Below are 13,927 nucleotides of genomic sequence, written 5' to 3'. Positions count from 1 at the left end.
TCAATCCTTCCTTCATGTCATGTTTAAAATATTTTTCTCTAATGTTTGTATTTTTAGGTTTGGTTTCCTAATTTGGACGAATTGCATGTTGAGGACATGCATATGTTGAAGATGATATGGTGTGATGAAGTCCTAGCAGATTCCTTTGGTAGATTAAAAGAGCTAAAGGTGCTAAATGGAAAACAGCTACTGGAAATCTTTCCGTCTAAATTATTGGAAAAGTTTTTGGTGAATCTAGAATTCTTAACTGTACAACATTGTGATTCAGTGAAAGAGGTGTTTGATCTCCAAGCAATAATAAAAGAAAGAGAAGTACATGTTGCAAGGCATAGTCAATTGAGAAATTTGGACATTCGGAATCTTCCCAACTTAATTCAAATATGGAATAGGGATCCTCATGGCAGTCTCTCCTTTTATAACCTACATGTAGTGATTGCTTGGGATTGTCCAAATTTGAAAAAATTCTTCCCATTTTCAGTAGGTCAATGTCTACCGCATCTTGAATTGCTAACCATAGGTGATTGTGGAATGGAGGAAATCGTTGCTAAGGAGGAAAGAGCAGAGGCACTTGCTATTATTCCCAAGTTTGCATTTCGTGGGCTAAAGGCCATGGTCCTTTTGGGATTAGATGAATTGAACTATTTTTACTCAGGAAAGCACACTCTAGAATGTCCACAGCTAAAATATTTAAATGTACATCTATGCGGAAAGCTGCAAACTTTCAATTTTGAATCTCAAGAAATGCAAGAAATGCTCATGGATAAGCAAGAGGACGAACTAAAACTTCAAATTCCACAACCACTTTTCTCGTTTAGAGAGGTACGTGTCACTACTTTATTTTTTTACTAATTTGCTGAAAGATGCCAACAATTATGTTATTGTGCATATGAATGAATTTTCCTAATGTTTATATCTAGTTATAATTTTGGTCAACAATATTAATAATTAACTCAATTGTTAATTATGCTGTCCACACATCACAAAATAAATTATTTATTTTGTAATAATAATTATAAAATTACAAAAGATGACCGAGAGAGTATAAAAAATGAAATGTACTCTTGATATTTATATAAAAAATCAGTTGGTATTATGATGTTTTTGTTATTAACATTTCACATTTAAATTATATAAAAATTTAACTATTTAATATCTTAATTTTATAAAATATATATATAATTATTTAACTTTTAAAAATTTAAAAGTGGGTAAATTGTATGTGTGTATAAAGATTAAATAATTATATTTTTATAAATTTTACGTGTTAAAAATTTTACTAAAAAAATATCAAGGTGCCACTATCTTTTTGTGTAAAGGTTGAAGGGCAAATCATATACTGAGTCTTTATTATATTATAAATTTTAAATTGTCAATTTATTAAATAATACTCAAATTTTAGCATTATAATAAATTAATTGAAAAATAAAAATATTTATTTTCATTCACATAATACTATTTATTTTCGTTTTTCAAGTTCAGACGGAGCTTTTATATTTTTATAATATTTATTTGTAATCCATTATATTATTGTTTTATAATTTTTATTTTTTGCTTTTAGTAAAATTTATAGTTATAATAAATGACATAAAAATTAATGGTCTTTTAATTTGCCAATCAATTTGGCTTATCATTTGTACTCTTATATATAATTTAGCAAAAATAATTAAAAAAAATAAAAATTAATATAATTCAACTCAAAATCTCTAAATTTATTTTTCTCTACTTTAATTTATTTGTATTTGCAATTAGTTTCAATAAAAATTGTAAAAAATCTCATATTTATTAATTTTTATTTTTTAAATAACTTATTGAATGTTTATCGCAATAAATTTCATTATATTTATTATAAGAAAATATAATAAAAAATAAAAATTAATTTTCAATATAATAAAAAATAAAAATTATGGTCTTACTATTTACAGTTGTGGAATTAATTTTCTACTGCTACATAATAGTATAAGTCAATGCTTGAAAACAAAAGAGGATAAATTCAGTAACAAAAGAAGTTCTATTATAGTTTTTTATATTTAACAAATGGAAGTGAAGTATAATAATAATAGAGTATTAGAAATTTAGTAGTGAAAAAGGATAAATTTAAAAATTTTGAATTGAATTATATCAATGTTTAAAGTTTTGAATTAAATTATAAAATAGTTAAGAGTTTTAAATTTTTCGTATTAATAACATTTATCTATATAACATATAAGTATAATAAAATAATTCATGCAATCTTGCTATTTCAGCAATACACTCTCTTTTTAATTCAAGTTTTAAGATTGAATATAATTATAACAAAATTTGTAATTTTAAATAATTTTATTAAATTTTAAAATTTTAGATTAAATTATAAAATAACATAAAATTTTTAATATTTTTTTATGTAAATAGCCTAATAATTAAATATAAAGTTTGAAGTAAAAATTTTCTAAACAATACATAAGACATACATTTAAAGAAAATAGATAAATTTCTAATAATAGATTGCATTTTTTTTTTCCTTTTGAAAATCTCTTATGGTGAGTTTGAATTTTTTTAACTGAATTTGAATCGGTGAATTCGAGAGTAAGAGCCTGGTTTAATGGATAAACAATGATTGAATGTGCCCCTCCTTTTAAATGATCATAAAAATGGCTAGAAAATAGAAAAGAAATTTTTATATACTATCGGTTTTTTTTTCAATTATGTTTCTTATCAATATGATTTGATTTTTAATATATTAATTTTGTATAGACCATGTATTCAGTACAAAAGAAAATAAGAACAAGAAAATTAATAATTATAATATTATAAATGTTATTTAATACAATACAATCCTAAATAATTATAATAAATAGAACAATAAATTAATTAAATTTAGGTTTAATTGCTATTACTAATTTTGATTGCTATTAAATTTTATTAAAAAAAACTTTAGAATATATTTTAGTTAGTTTTTAAAGAAAATATTCATGTTTGTTTATTATTCTACTTCATTGAATTATTTTATAATTTATAGTCTTAAAAGTTTAGTTATTTTATTTCATTTAATACTTATAAGTTTTTAGATATTATTATTATTTTAATTTAAATTGTAAAAGTTTTAGGTTAATCTTTTTTAATATATTTTATTTCTTTTTAAAATTTATATGGTATTTGATTATAACGTTATTAATAATAGATTTTTTATTTAATAAATTAAAAAAAGAGCATTTTAAAATAAAATAGCAAACCTATCTATAATGTATTTATATATCAACGTAATCTCACTGCATAATTTATTATATCAAAATAAATATATAATTTATTATATTATAAAATTCTAATTCTCAATATGTTAAAATAATTTATTAATATTTTCATTGTAAGAAATTAAAAACTAAATTTTATTCCCTTACATATAATGCTATCCTTTTCTTTTCTAAGTGCAAAAAAGAATTTAATTTTTTTTATTGTATTTTTTTTAAAATAGGAACTGAAAGTTGAGATAATAGAATCTAAAACCACTCACATTTACTCAGTGCAAAAAAGATTTTAATTTTTTTATTGTACTATTTATACTATATAATTATTTTACTATTGTTATTAATTTTATTGTTGCATTTTATTTTGTTTTTATTAAAATGTATAATACTAAAAATTATTTAAAAGTTAAGGATAATTTTACTTGTCTTTATTCAATTAATATTTCAAGATTTTAACTTAGGTAATCTTATCAAAATAAATTTTTTTACTATAATTTATTTATTGAGGATAAAATATAACTTCATTGGTGATAAAATTCTTTATAATGATTTTTTTTTATTTAACAATCTTGTATTTTTCATTTGTTTAAACACTTCAAAATTTTAATTTAATTATATTTTATAAAAGCTTTCGTTCTTGATTTCATCCCACTCAATTGTTTTGCCACGATCTAACTACTTTTTCTTTTCAATGATTAACAGATTATTGGCAATTTGGAGGAATTAGTAATAAATGAGCAGGACGCTGCAATGATACAACAAAACCAATTTCCAATGGATCTCTTTCTCAAACTAAAATTTCTTCACCTGCAAAGCGTTGGTTATTCTTTCTTGAATTTGCCAGTTAATCTTCTTCAGAAGTTTCCAAATTTGGAAACCCTTGTTTTGACGGTTTGTTATTTCAAAGAATTACTGCAACATGGTCATGGTCATGATCCAGTTCTATCACAGATCCGATGCTTAGAGCTGATTGGGCTTCCTAATATTAGACATGTATGGAATCAAGATTCTCCATTTTTTCAGAATCTTGAAACTCTTAAAATATGGGATTGCCATGGTTTGACTAATCTGGCACCATCCTCTGCAACTTTCCAAAATCTTACGACTCTTCATGTGACGAGGTGTAATGGAATGTCAAGCTTAGTATCTTCTTCTACTGCTGAAAGTATGCACAATCTCGCCACAATGACTATAGAAGAAAGCGATACGATTGAAGAAATTGTGTCAAGCGACAAAAATAATTTCCAATCCCAAAATGAGATTATTTTGTGGAAATTAGCATCTTTGAGACTTCACTGCTTAAAAAGCCTCGAAACTTTCTGCTCATCCGCACGTTGCACATTAAAATTTCCAGCTTTGGAAGTTGTAGATCTCTCACAGTGCCCTAAAATGAAGGTTTTTTCTCAAGGATCTATAAGCACACCAAGGCTAAAGAGAGTAAATTTGACAGAAGAAAGAGATAAGTGGCGTTGGGTTGGGGATCTTAATTCCACTATAAAACAATTGTATGCAGATAAGGTAAGTTCATTGCTCTAGATAATAGTTAGGTACTTGAAGTAATTTTTGTTTACATAATCATTAATTCCTTGTTTTGCTTTGGTAGGTTGGATTCAGTGGCCTACAACATTTGAAACTCTCTGAATTTTCTCAACTAAAAGAGGCATGGAAAACCCAACTTCCACTCAATTTCTTTCACAATTTAAGTTCCTTGGAAGTAGACGAGGTTGCATTTTCCTCCATTGCTGTTCCATCCAATCTACTGCCAATTCTAAATGATTTGGAAAAGCTTGAGGTCAGAAATTGTGATTCAGTGGAACAAGTATTTGGCTTAGAAAGGCCAAACTTTGATGGACCATTTGGGAATTTGTTCAACTTGAGTGAGCTAAAATTGATAAATCTTCCAATGTTGAGGCTTGTGTGGATTGAGATTCCCAAAGGAATTTTAGATCTCAGAAACCTTAAACTGCTCAAAATCTACAATTGTAGCAGTTTGAGATATATATTTACTCCTACCATCTGCTGTGGCCTTGAGCAACTCCAGGTGCTTGAAGTGAAAAGTTGTGCTGTGGTTGAAGAAATCATCACAGAAGAATCTACGGATGAGATTAGATTTCCTCAACTAAACTCCATTATTCTTGAATCCTTGCCCAGATTAATCAATTTCAGTTCTGGCAGTGGTACTGTGCATTGTCCATCTCTGAAAGAAATTGCTGTAGTTGATTGCCCAACCACATTCACTTGTTCATTCTTTAGGGAAGCAGATGCAGCAATTGATAAAATTGTTGAGCGAAAGGTTGGTAGTCTATTTCTAATTGTTAAGAACTTTACTTTGAGTATGCTTTAATTTCTGGCATAAGAAGTATATAGTGACTAGTGATTGTCTTAGAAAATATGGACGAATGGTGATTAAGCAAAACATTTCACTGCAGGTATTTTTTCCTAATCTGAAGGACCTGAAACTGTCATCAATTGATGTTGAGATGATGTGGCATGCTCAACACTTGAAGATGTCCTCTTATACTGAGAATTTAACAAGCCTGACTGTGGATGGCTGTGGGAATCTAAAATATCTATTATCATCATCAAGTATTGTGCATCTGAAGAGACTTGAGGTATGCAATTGTAAGATGATGGAGCAAGTGATACTCAGGGAGGGATTGGATGAAGAAATCATGTCACTCCATCAACTAGAGTCCCTGAAGCTCAAAGATCTGCCAAAACTCACCCGATTCTGCACAACTAATTTAGTTGAATGCTCTGCCTTAAAAGAGATTTGCATACAAAACTGCCCTCAAATGAGAACATTTGTTTCCAATTCTCCAACTTCAAATAATGAACTTGAAATTATAAACTCTGCTCTATTTGATGAAAAGGTATGTAGTTCCTTCCCTGAACAATGATTCTTAACATGTAGCCTTTTGTTTAAAAGAATAATTGCATGGACTAAGCTGTAAATATAATAGATAAATGTCTAACAAATTGACTATCTTATTAGTAGAAAATTTTTTATTGACTTTTGATACAGGTTGCATTCCCAAACTTGGAGAAAATGGAGATTCTTAACATGGATTATTTGAACATGCTATGGCATAATCAACTCCATTCAGATTCTTTTTGCAAAATAAAAGCATTAACTGTAGAGCACTGTGAAGAACTACTTAAAATCTTTCCATCCATGTTGCTGAGAGGCCTCCAGAATCTTGAGGATTTGATCATAGGCAATTGTGATTCACTGGAAGAGGTATTTGATCTACAAGAGATAATAAAATTGAAAGAAACAGTGACCATTCAGTTGAGAACTCTGAACATAAGAAACCTCCCTAATTTGAAGCATGTATGGAATAAGGATCCTATGGGACTTGTCTTGTTTGATAACCTAAGTTCAGTGGTGGTTTGGGATTGTCCAAATCTAAAAGCTATTTTCCCAGCTACAATAGCTAAAAATCTGCTGCAGCTAGAGAATCTAAATGTGAAAGGTTGTGGTGGGGTGGAGGAAATTGTTGCTCAGGACCAAGGAACAGAAGCAAGTATAGAGTTTCTTTTTCCTTGCTTAAAGTTCTTGATTCTTTGGGAATTAAATGAACTCAAGTGCTTCTACTCAAGAATACACACTTTGGAGTCTCCATTACTGAAGTGTTTAATTGTGTATCACTGTGAGAAATTAAATATCTTTTGCCCTGAATCTGAGAACTTGCCAGAGACAGATAGGGAGAGCCAAGCTATGATTCAGGATCCACAACCGCTTTTCTCGTTTAGAAAGGTATGAGCTTCAGTCCACTTTTCCTCATGTCAACATTAAAATTTTCCTTTTTGATATCTTAAAAAAAATTTGGTATTATTTTGTGTATAAGTAATATTTTCAAATGTCAGTTCTTGTAATTACATGCTTATCACATGTAAGCATGAAACTAATTATTTATTTTTTATATTATGAATAAAAACATATTAAAATATTTCTGAGTTATTAAAAAAATCTACTAATTAATATTTCGTTAATTTTTAAATATTAAGTATTCTACTATTTAATTTTTATATTATGAATAAATTTATTAGTTGGTCCGTAATTCTATAGCATAGTGATTAAATAGTAATCCAAATTTTTAGAAGTTATTAAACTTTTATTTGATTTTCGTTAATGAAATCTTTACATATAGTTTTGAAGTTAATGACCATTAAATTGTGATAAAGATTTAGTGCAAGTGAGGAGAGAGCCATGTGTAATTAAAGTACAAAATTTGAGTAAATGGATAACAACATAGATACGCCACAAATATTGAAATGAAGTTTAGAATTAGTTAATACTTAACAGTAATAATAAATATGTTAAATGAAACTGGATAAAGTTTAATAATGTTTCACAATTTTTTCAAAATTTTGTAAAATATCTTTTGAAAATTTGTCAAATTACGTTAAAAAAATAAATGTTTGAATTAAATTGTCAAATTTTGACTTATTTTTGTAGTTAGGCTTATTAGAATTAATTATCCATATTATATAATTTTTTGCATTCTATTATATACTTTAGAAATAATCAATTTAAAACTATATTTTTAAATTTTTAAAAATTGCACTTGGCTGTTCTTTAATCCATCAGCCATTAGCCGAGATATTATATTATCGCCAAATCTTTGTCCCATCATTACAATATAATGTAAAATATTTGAAAAAAATTATGTATTTTACAATTTTTTATAATTTTACTCTATACTTTAAAAATAGCTAATATAATTTTATATATTTAAAATTTTTTATCAATTATACCGAAGCATACCAAACCATTGAAAAAACTATTAATAAAAACTATTAATCCACTCAAATAGATGCCACATAAACTATTAATAAAAACTATTAATCCACTCAAATAGATGCCACATTTTTTAAGACGGATATGCCATGTCATTATCACATTATTATCTCGTCAATTTTTATGATTCTTCTGTTTAAAAAACTTTTTTTTTGAATTCATTCTCGACACTTGTTATAGAAGAAGCTGGGATTAGCTCACCGAATTATTATAATATAATATCAAATATGAGATGTTTATGTTTATATGGGGTTTACATTTATAAAATAATTATTAAAATTAATAAAACTGTAAGTGATAATTTTATAAGATAAAAATGTCAAATTTTCACCTAAATTATATATTGATGCCAAAATTTTCAAATTTAATTTTTCAGTGAAAGTTTGATTATAAACTATTATTAAAATATTAAATAAGATCAAATGGATTGATGATAAAAAAAAAAGACGATTAATAGTTTTATTTGATCTTTAATTATAGTTTATGAGCAAATTTAAATTGACATATGAAATTTAGTATTTTAACTCTGCTATATAATTTGAAGTAAATTTTATTTTTTATCCAATTTTATAGTACGTGAATGATAATGTGGTATTTATTTCATTAATGAGACAATAATAAATTAATATTTTTTTAACGGTTAAGTATAATTGGTGGAAATTTTAAAGTATAAAATTAAATTGTTTATTTTTAAAGTATGAGATAAAATTACAAAAAATTATAAAATTTATAATTTTTTTGATGATCATTTTGCATTATACTGGGATGATATAGGAATAATGTGGTAATGAAGTGGCGATGATATAGCATTGATGTGATATCTATGTTAGTAAGTTAAAGGAAATTCTTATAGTTAGGTGTAATTTTTAAAAATTTAAATATATAAATTTAAATTGGCTATTTTTAAAAATATAGGGTAAAATTATAAAAAAAATGGTAAAATATGGATTTTTACAATTTATCCTAAAAAAATGATTGTCGATTAAATTAATTATTAAATTTGGACTATATAATTATTTAAATGCATAAAACACGTGAAGTCAATAAATAATGTTAATTATATTTAATTATACCCATCCTAAAGTCTTTTCATCTTATAATATTGTAAGGAATTAAAAGAAAATTAATGGTTAACGAAAGTAATTATAAAAATTTACAATATAGTTATAATATGTTGAAATTTGTGATTACCATATTAAATTTAAATATGAGTTGTAATGATCCTTTTTCGCTATAAAAGAGTGCAAAATGGTTATTTTTTCTATGTTTTCATTTGATTGATTTTTACAGGTTGTCTCCAACTTGGAGAAGTTAACTCTAACAAGAAAGGATGCGGCAATGATATTGGAAGGCCAGTTTCCAGCTGATCTCTTTCACAAACTCACAAACATTGGGATACATTGCTTTCATGATGAATCTGCAGTTTTTCCATTTGATCTCCTTGAAAGATTTCAGCCTATGGAAATTCTTCAAGTGGGTTGTAGTCAATTCAAGAAGCTGTTCCCATGTGATGGCTCTGTTGATGGGAAAAAATATGTTGAGGTTCTTAGACTGGTACGGGTACTAACGTTGAGTAACCTTCCTAATTTGACGGATATAGGGAACCAAGACTCCCAGCTAGACCAAATTCTACAGTCTCTTGAACTTCTTCATGTTGAGAGGTGTAACAGTATGGTTGCTTTAGTAGCATCCTCTACTTTTCAAAATCTAATCACGTTGAACGTGTTGAAATGCGATCGATTACTTAGTCTGGTAACATCTTCCACAGCAAAAAGTCTTGTGCGACTCACAACAATGAGTATAAAAGAATGTGATGGATTGAAAGAGATAGTTGCAAATGATGGAGATGAAATTGAATTGAAAGAGGATATTATCTTCAGAAAATTGGAAAGTTTGGAACTTCATTATTTGCCTAGCCTCGTTTGTTTTTGTTCATCAGAACACAGCTTCAAATTCCCCTCTTTGAAAAATGTAACTGTGAAGCAATGCCCCAAGCTGCAGGTTTTTTCAAAAGGAGTCTTAAGCACAAGCAGCCTGCTGGGTGTACAAAAAGATGACCAATGGCATTGGAATGGCAATCTCAATGCTTCCATACAACAATTGTTTCCAGAAATAGTATGTATGTGTTAGTTAATCAAATTCCCACTTCTTTCTAAGCCATAGAATACTTACATTATATGTATTATCTTCTTGATCCTGACATTGTTGTCCTTGAATGTTTTGGGTGATGTACAAAATGCTAGAGAATATTGAATTATCGGTGTAAAGGTGATGCCAAACACAAAAGTCATATCAAAGGTAAATTGTAAAAGGGCTTCTTTATTCATAATGGAAGCATTTATGCAAGATATTGCTTTTTTTTTTTTTTGTTCTGAGATTTTAAAATGGTATAAGAACCATTTTGCCCTCATATTATTATTGCTAAAAGCCTTCTATATTTGTTTTTTTTTGGAATTATAACTGAAACAAATCCCACTAATGTCATGTCTTAGGTTAATGTGAGCTTGGTACTATTGCAAACAACTTGGCTAAAATCATGGATTATGGCTTCTGTCTACCATTGGATTCTTATCGAACTATGGTTACTTCTGCTTTGGTATTTATTTTGTATATTCTTACTGGTTTGTGTTTACTTTATATTCCTAGAACATGTATATTGGGATGGTGTGATAACGAATGCTTAATGAACGATGTATGTTAAGTTTTTTCGTAGTTATTTTTAATATGCATTAATGCAGCATTAGTTATATTTTGTGTTAATTAGCCTTTGTGATATATTTAGGAATCAAAATGGCCTAATGTGTTTGAACATCTCAACATGTAGACTTTAACGTGCTTCATTCTTCCATGTTAGATTGGATTCTGTGCAATAACAATTCTTGATTTGTTGTTACTTGACTAACTTTTCATCTTTGGATTTTTCAAACTTATCATTTGACTTCATCCTTGAATCTCTTGTGGTAAACTTCCTATCTCTATACTTTGCTTGAAGGATAATTTCACTAGCTTTTTTATTTTTCATGAAATATCTCTATCCTAAGCTTAAAGCTTCCTAATGAGCTCCACAATAAACATAGTTTTGAGATCACAAAATTTCTTAATAATTGAGACTTTGGCTTCAAATGTTTCTGGTGGTGTGACCAGAATTTTTTTTAAGGGTAAACTGTAATTTAGTCCCTCTGGTTTAGTGAAATGTAACATTTTATCCATCTGTTTTAAAAAATCTTCAATTTAGTCACTGTGATTTTTAAAAACTATGACATTAGTCCCTCCCGTTAAATTTTCAGTTAAATCACCGTTAATTTTAGTTAAAAAGACTAAAATACCCATTCTCTCTCCTTCCTCTTCCTCCTTTTCTTCTTCTTCTTTTTCTCCTCCTTCCCGATCTCCTTCTTCTGCTTCTTCTTCTTCTTCTTCTTCTACACTGCTCTAGTTTCTCTTATCGGGTGCTTTCTCTTATCCTCTTTTCGATCTAAGGGTTTCTTTCTTCCTTCCTTTTTTTTTTCTTTTTTTTTTAATCGTAATCTCATTCAACATATCATTTGATTTGGTTACTTAAAATTTCATTGATAGGTTTCAGCTTAATCATATACACATTTAACTGCCGTTATTTTGATTTCCTTTTTCTGCTGTGATGAGATTGTGGAAGAACAAAAATGAAGAAATTAACCCTACAGAGACCATAAACGTGAAAGAAGGATAATTTGATATAGAGGTCAAAGGTTTAGCCATTGATTTTGGCCTTCTGAAAATGCTACAAGAATCTCTTCCTCTCACGATTTCTTGAATTCTTACAATATTCCTCTGCCTATATATTGCTTAAATGCTATTTGTGGATTTTAGATGAACGGAAAAAAAATAATATGATTACTTTTGTTGTGGATGTTATAGTTATAGTCTTTTTAGGGTTAACTGAAAATCTACCGGGAGGGAGATCGGGAAGAAGAAGAAGAAGAAGAAGAGGAGGAAGAAGAAGGAGATCGGAAAAGAGAAGAAGAAGAAGAAGAGGAGGAAGAGGAAGGAAAGAGAATGGGTATTTTAGTCTTTTTAATTAAAATTAACGGTGATTTAACTGAAAATCTAATGGGAGGGACTAATGTCATAGTTTTTAAAAATCACAGTGACTAAATTAAAGATTTTTTAAAACAGAGGGACAAAAGATTGTATTTCACTAAACCAGAGGGACTAAATTACAGTTTACCCTTTTTTTAATCATCTTTTGGATCTTCAAAATTTTCTTCAAACAATCTGATCTGATTTACTAGTCCACAAAACCGGTCAATATACCTTCAATTTTGCCAATGATCCCGCCACCTCTATTAATGTGTCCCGCTCTACTTTTTTATTTACTTTTCTCAATTTGCCCTGTTTATTTAAATAAATTATTTTTATAATAAAATAAATATTACCTTTCAATTTATGAACTTTTATTTATGTATATAATTATATATTTTGTTTAATGTAAAATTATCAATTATTTATGATTTTGAGGCACGATTAACTTATATCATCAGTATTAACCATAATGCTGGAGGAGCAGTCTTTGACCAGCTCAGCCTTTTCCATTTTCAAATTTTTTTCAACTTATCCCATGCCTCTTTAAGTATTTTTCAAACCATGATTCTGTAGAAAATTGCCTCACACTGATAAATGAATGTAGTTCAAAGCCTTTGGCCTTTTACTTCTTTTAGTTGAGCAATAATTAGATTCCGTCTCAACTGTGGTGGTTTTTCATATGTTTTAGTAACTTTCTACAAAGACATTACTCGTGCCTTAACTGTAACAGCCCGGAACCGGTACCCCTCTGTAACGGCCCAAACTGCCACCGGCACTAGGATCCAGATTGGCTTAAGGCCGCGGGGACCCGTAGTAAGCCTGCTATACTCTCTCTATATATCTGGTTTAAACCCATACATGATCACTCTTTTCATAAAACTTTATACTTTTTTTCCATATCCCAAGCTTAACTTGGGTATGGACTGTAACTGAAAACTTTTCTTTTCTTTTTACCAAGCTTAACTCGTGCATGCACTTACTCTTAACTCAACCCCACTCTGGAGTCCACAAGGGCCGCTCCATGGAGTAGAAACTCATTAAGCTTGGCTACCATGAAAACATCATGAAAACATTTCATACAAAGGAAAACATTTTACCTTAAAACATCTCATGATCATGTATGACATAAAGGGTTAAGGGTTAAACCAACACTAGGCAAAGCACATCTCTATACCTTGTCTCATATACTTTTCTCATATCTTTCTTAACTTTACTCTATCTCTTTACAACATGCTCTATACATTCATAACCTTACTTAAACTTTTCTCAACATATCATAGCTTTTCTATACATCATAGTCATATCTATACATCAACTCTAAGAACTTATATCAACATACATCTATTATACAATCATCACTTTAAACATCTTTTCTTTACAATCATGTCCACTACTAAACTTCTAAACAAGCATACATAGCATATAAACATAACATAGCAACACTTAATCTTGCTTTACCCTTGCATAAACTTATACATCCAACTTCTCCCATACATATACATATAACCTTAACAATACTAAGCTATGCTATTACATCCAAACATGCTTAAACTCTGCTTTTCCATCGCTCACTCTGATGGACTCTGATCTTCCATAGCTAATACTGGCCCTGCAAAACTGGGGGTGAGGGAATGGGGTGAGCTACTAGAGCCCAGTGAGCAGAAACCATAAAAGAAAACTGTTTAATCATTGTATGCTAACATGGAATGCATCACATCACAAACATATCACATCAAGGATGAAATTGTCACCAATAGCCCTCTACATATCACTACGTGTCCAACTCTACCAGGGGCGATGAGGCCACCCTAGTATTCGCTTACCTAGTTCGTTACTCATATCATAA

The 13,927-nt window shown here is 28.7% G+C and overlaps 1 protein-coding gene across 4 annotated transcripts in view; it reads left to right on the top strand.

The window, feature by feature from the left end:
- The window catches only part of LOC110609174, a 105,442-nt gene extending 94,657 nt beyond the window's left edge, over window positions 1–10,785 (top strand). For 3 of the 4 annotated variants that reach the window (XM_043952133.1, XM_043952148.1, XM_021748565.2), the window contains 8 exons: window positions 58–819; window positions 3,924–4,739; window positions 4,825–5,514; window positions 5,651–6,094; window positions 6,247–6,981; window positions 9,316–10,140; window positions 10,261–10,323; window positions 10,518–10,785. In XM_043952133.1, coding sequence (XP_043808068.1) covers window positions 58–819; window positions 3,924–4,739; window positions 4,825–5,514; window positions 5,651–6,094; window positions 6,247–6,981; window positions 9,316–10,140; window positions 10,261–10,278 — 4,290 coding nt within the window. In that variant the 3' untranslated portion in view covers window positions 10,279–10,323; window positions 10,518–10,785. Of the gene's footprint in view, window positions 1–57; window positions 820–3,923; window positions 4,740–4,824; window positions 5,515–5,650; window positions 6,095–6,246; window positions 6,982–9,315; window positions 10,145–10,260; window positions 10,324–10,517 lie in introns of all 4 variants that reach the window. The other variant, XR_006349063.1, reaches the window with a different exon arrangement.
- The last annotated feature ends 3,142 nt before the right edge of the window (window positions 10,786–13,927 follow it).

The sequence above is a fragment of the Manihot esculenta genome, chromosome 2, assembly GCF_001659605.2.
Source record: "Manihot esculenta cultivar AM560-2 chromosome 2, M.esculenta_v8, whole genome shotgun sequence".
Taxonomy (NCBI): Eukaryota; Viridiplantae; Streptophyta; class Magnoliopsida; order Malpighiales; family Euphorbiaceae; genus Manihot; species Manihot esculenta.
The sequence above is the reverse complement of the archived record's forward strand: the minus strand, read 5'-3'. Positions and strand labels throughout refer to the sequence as shown.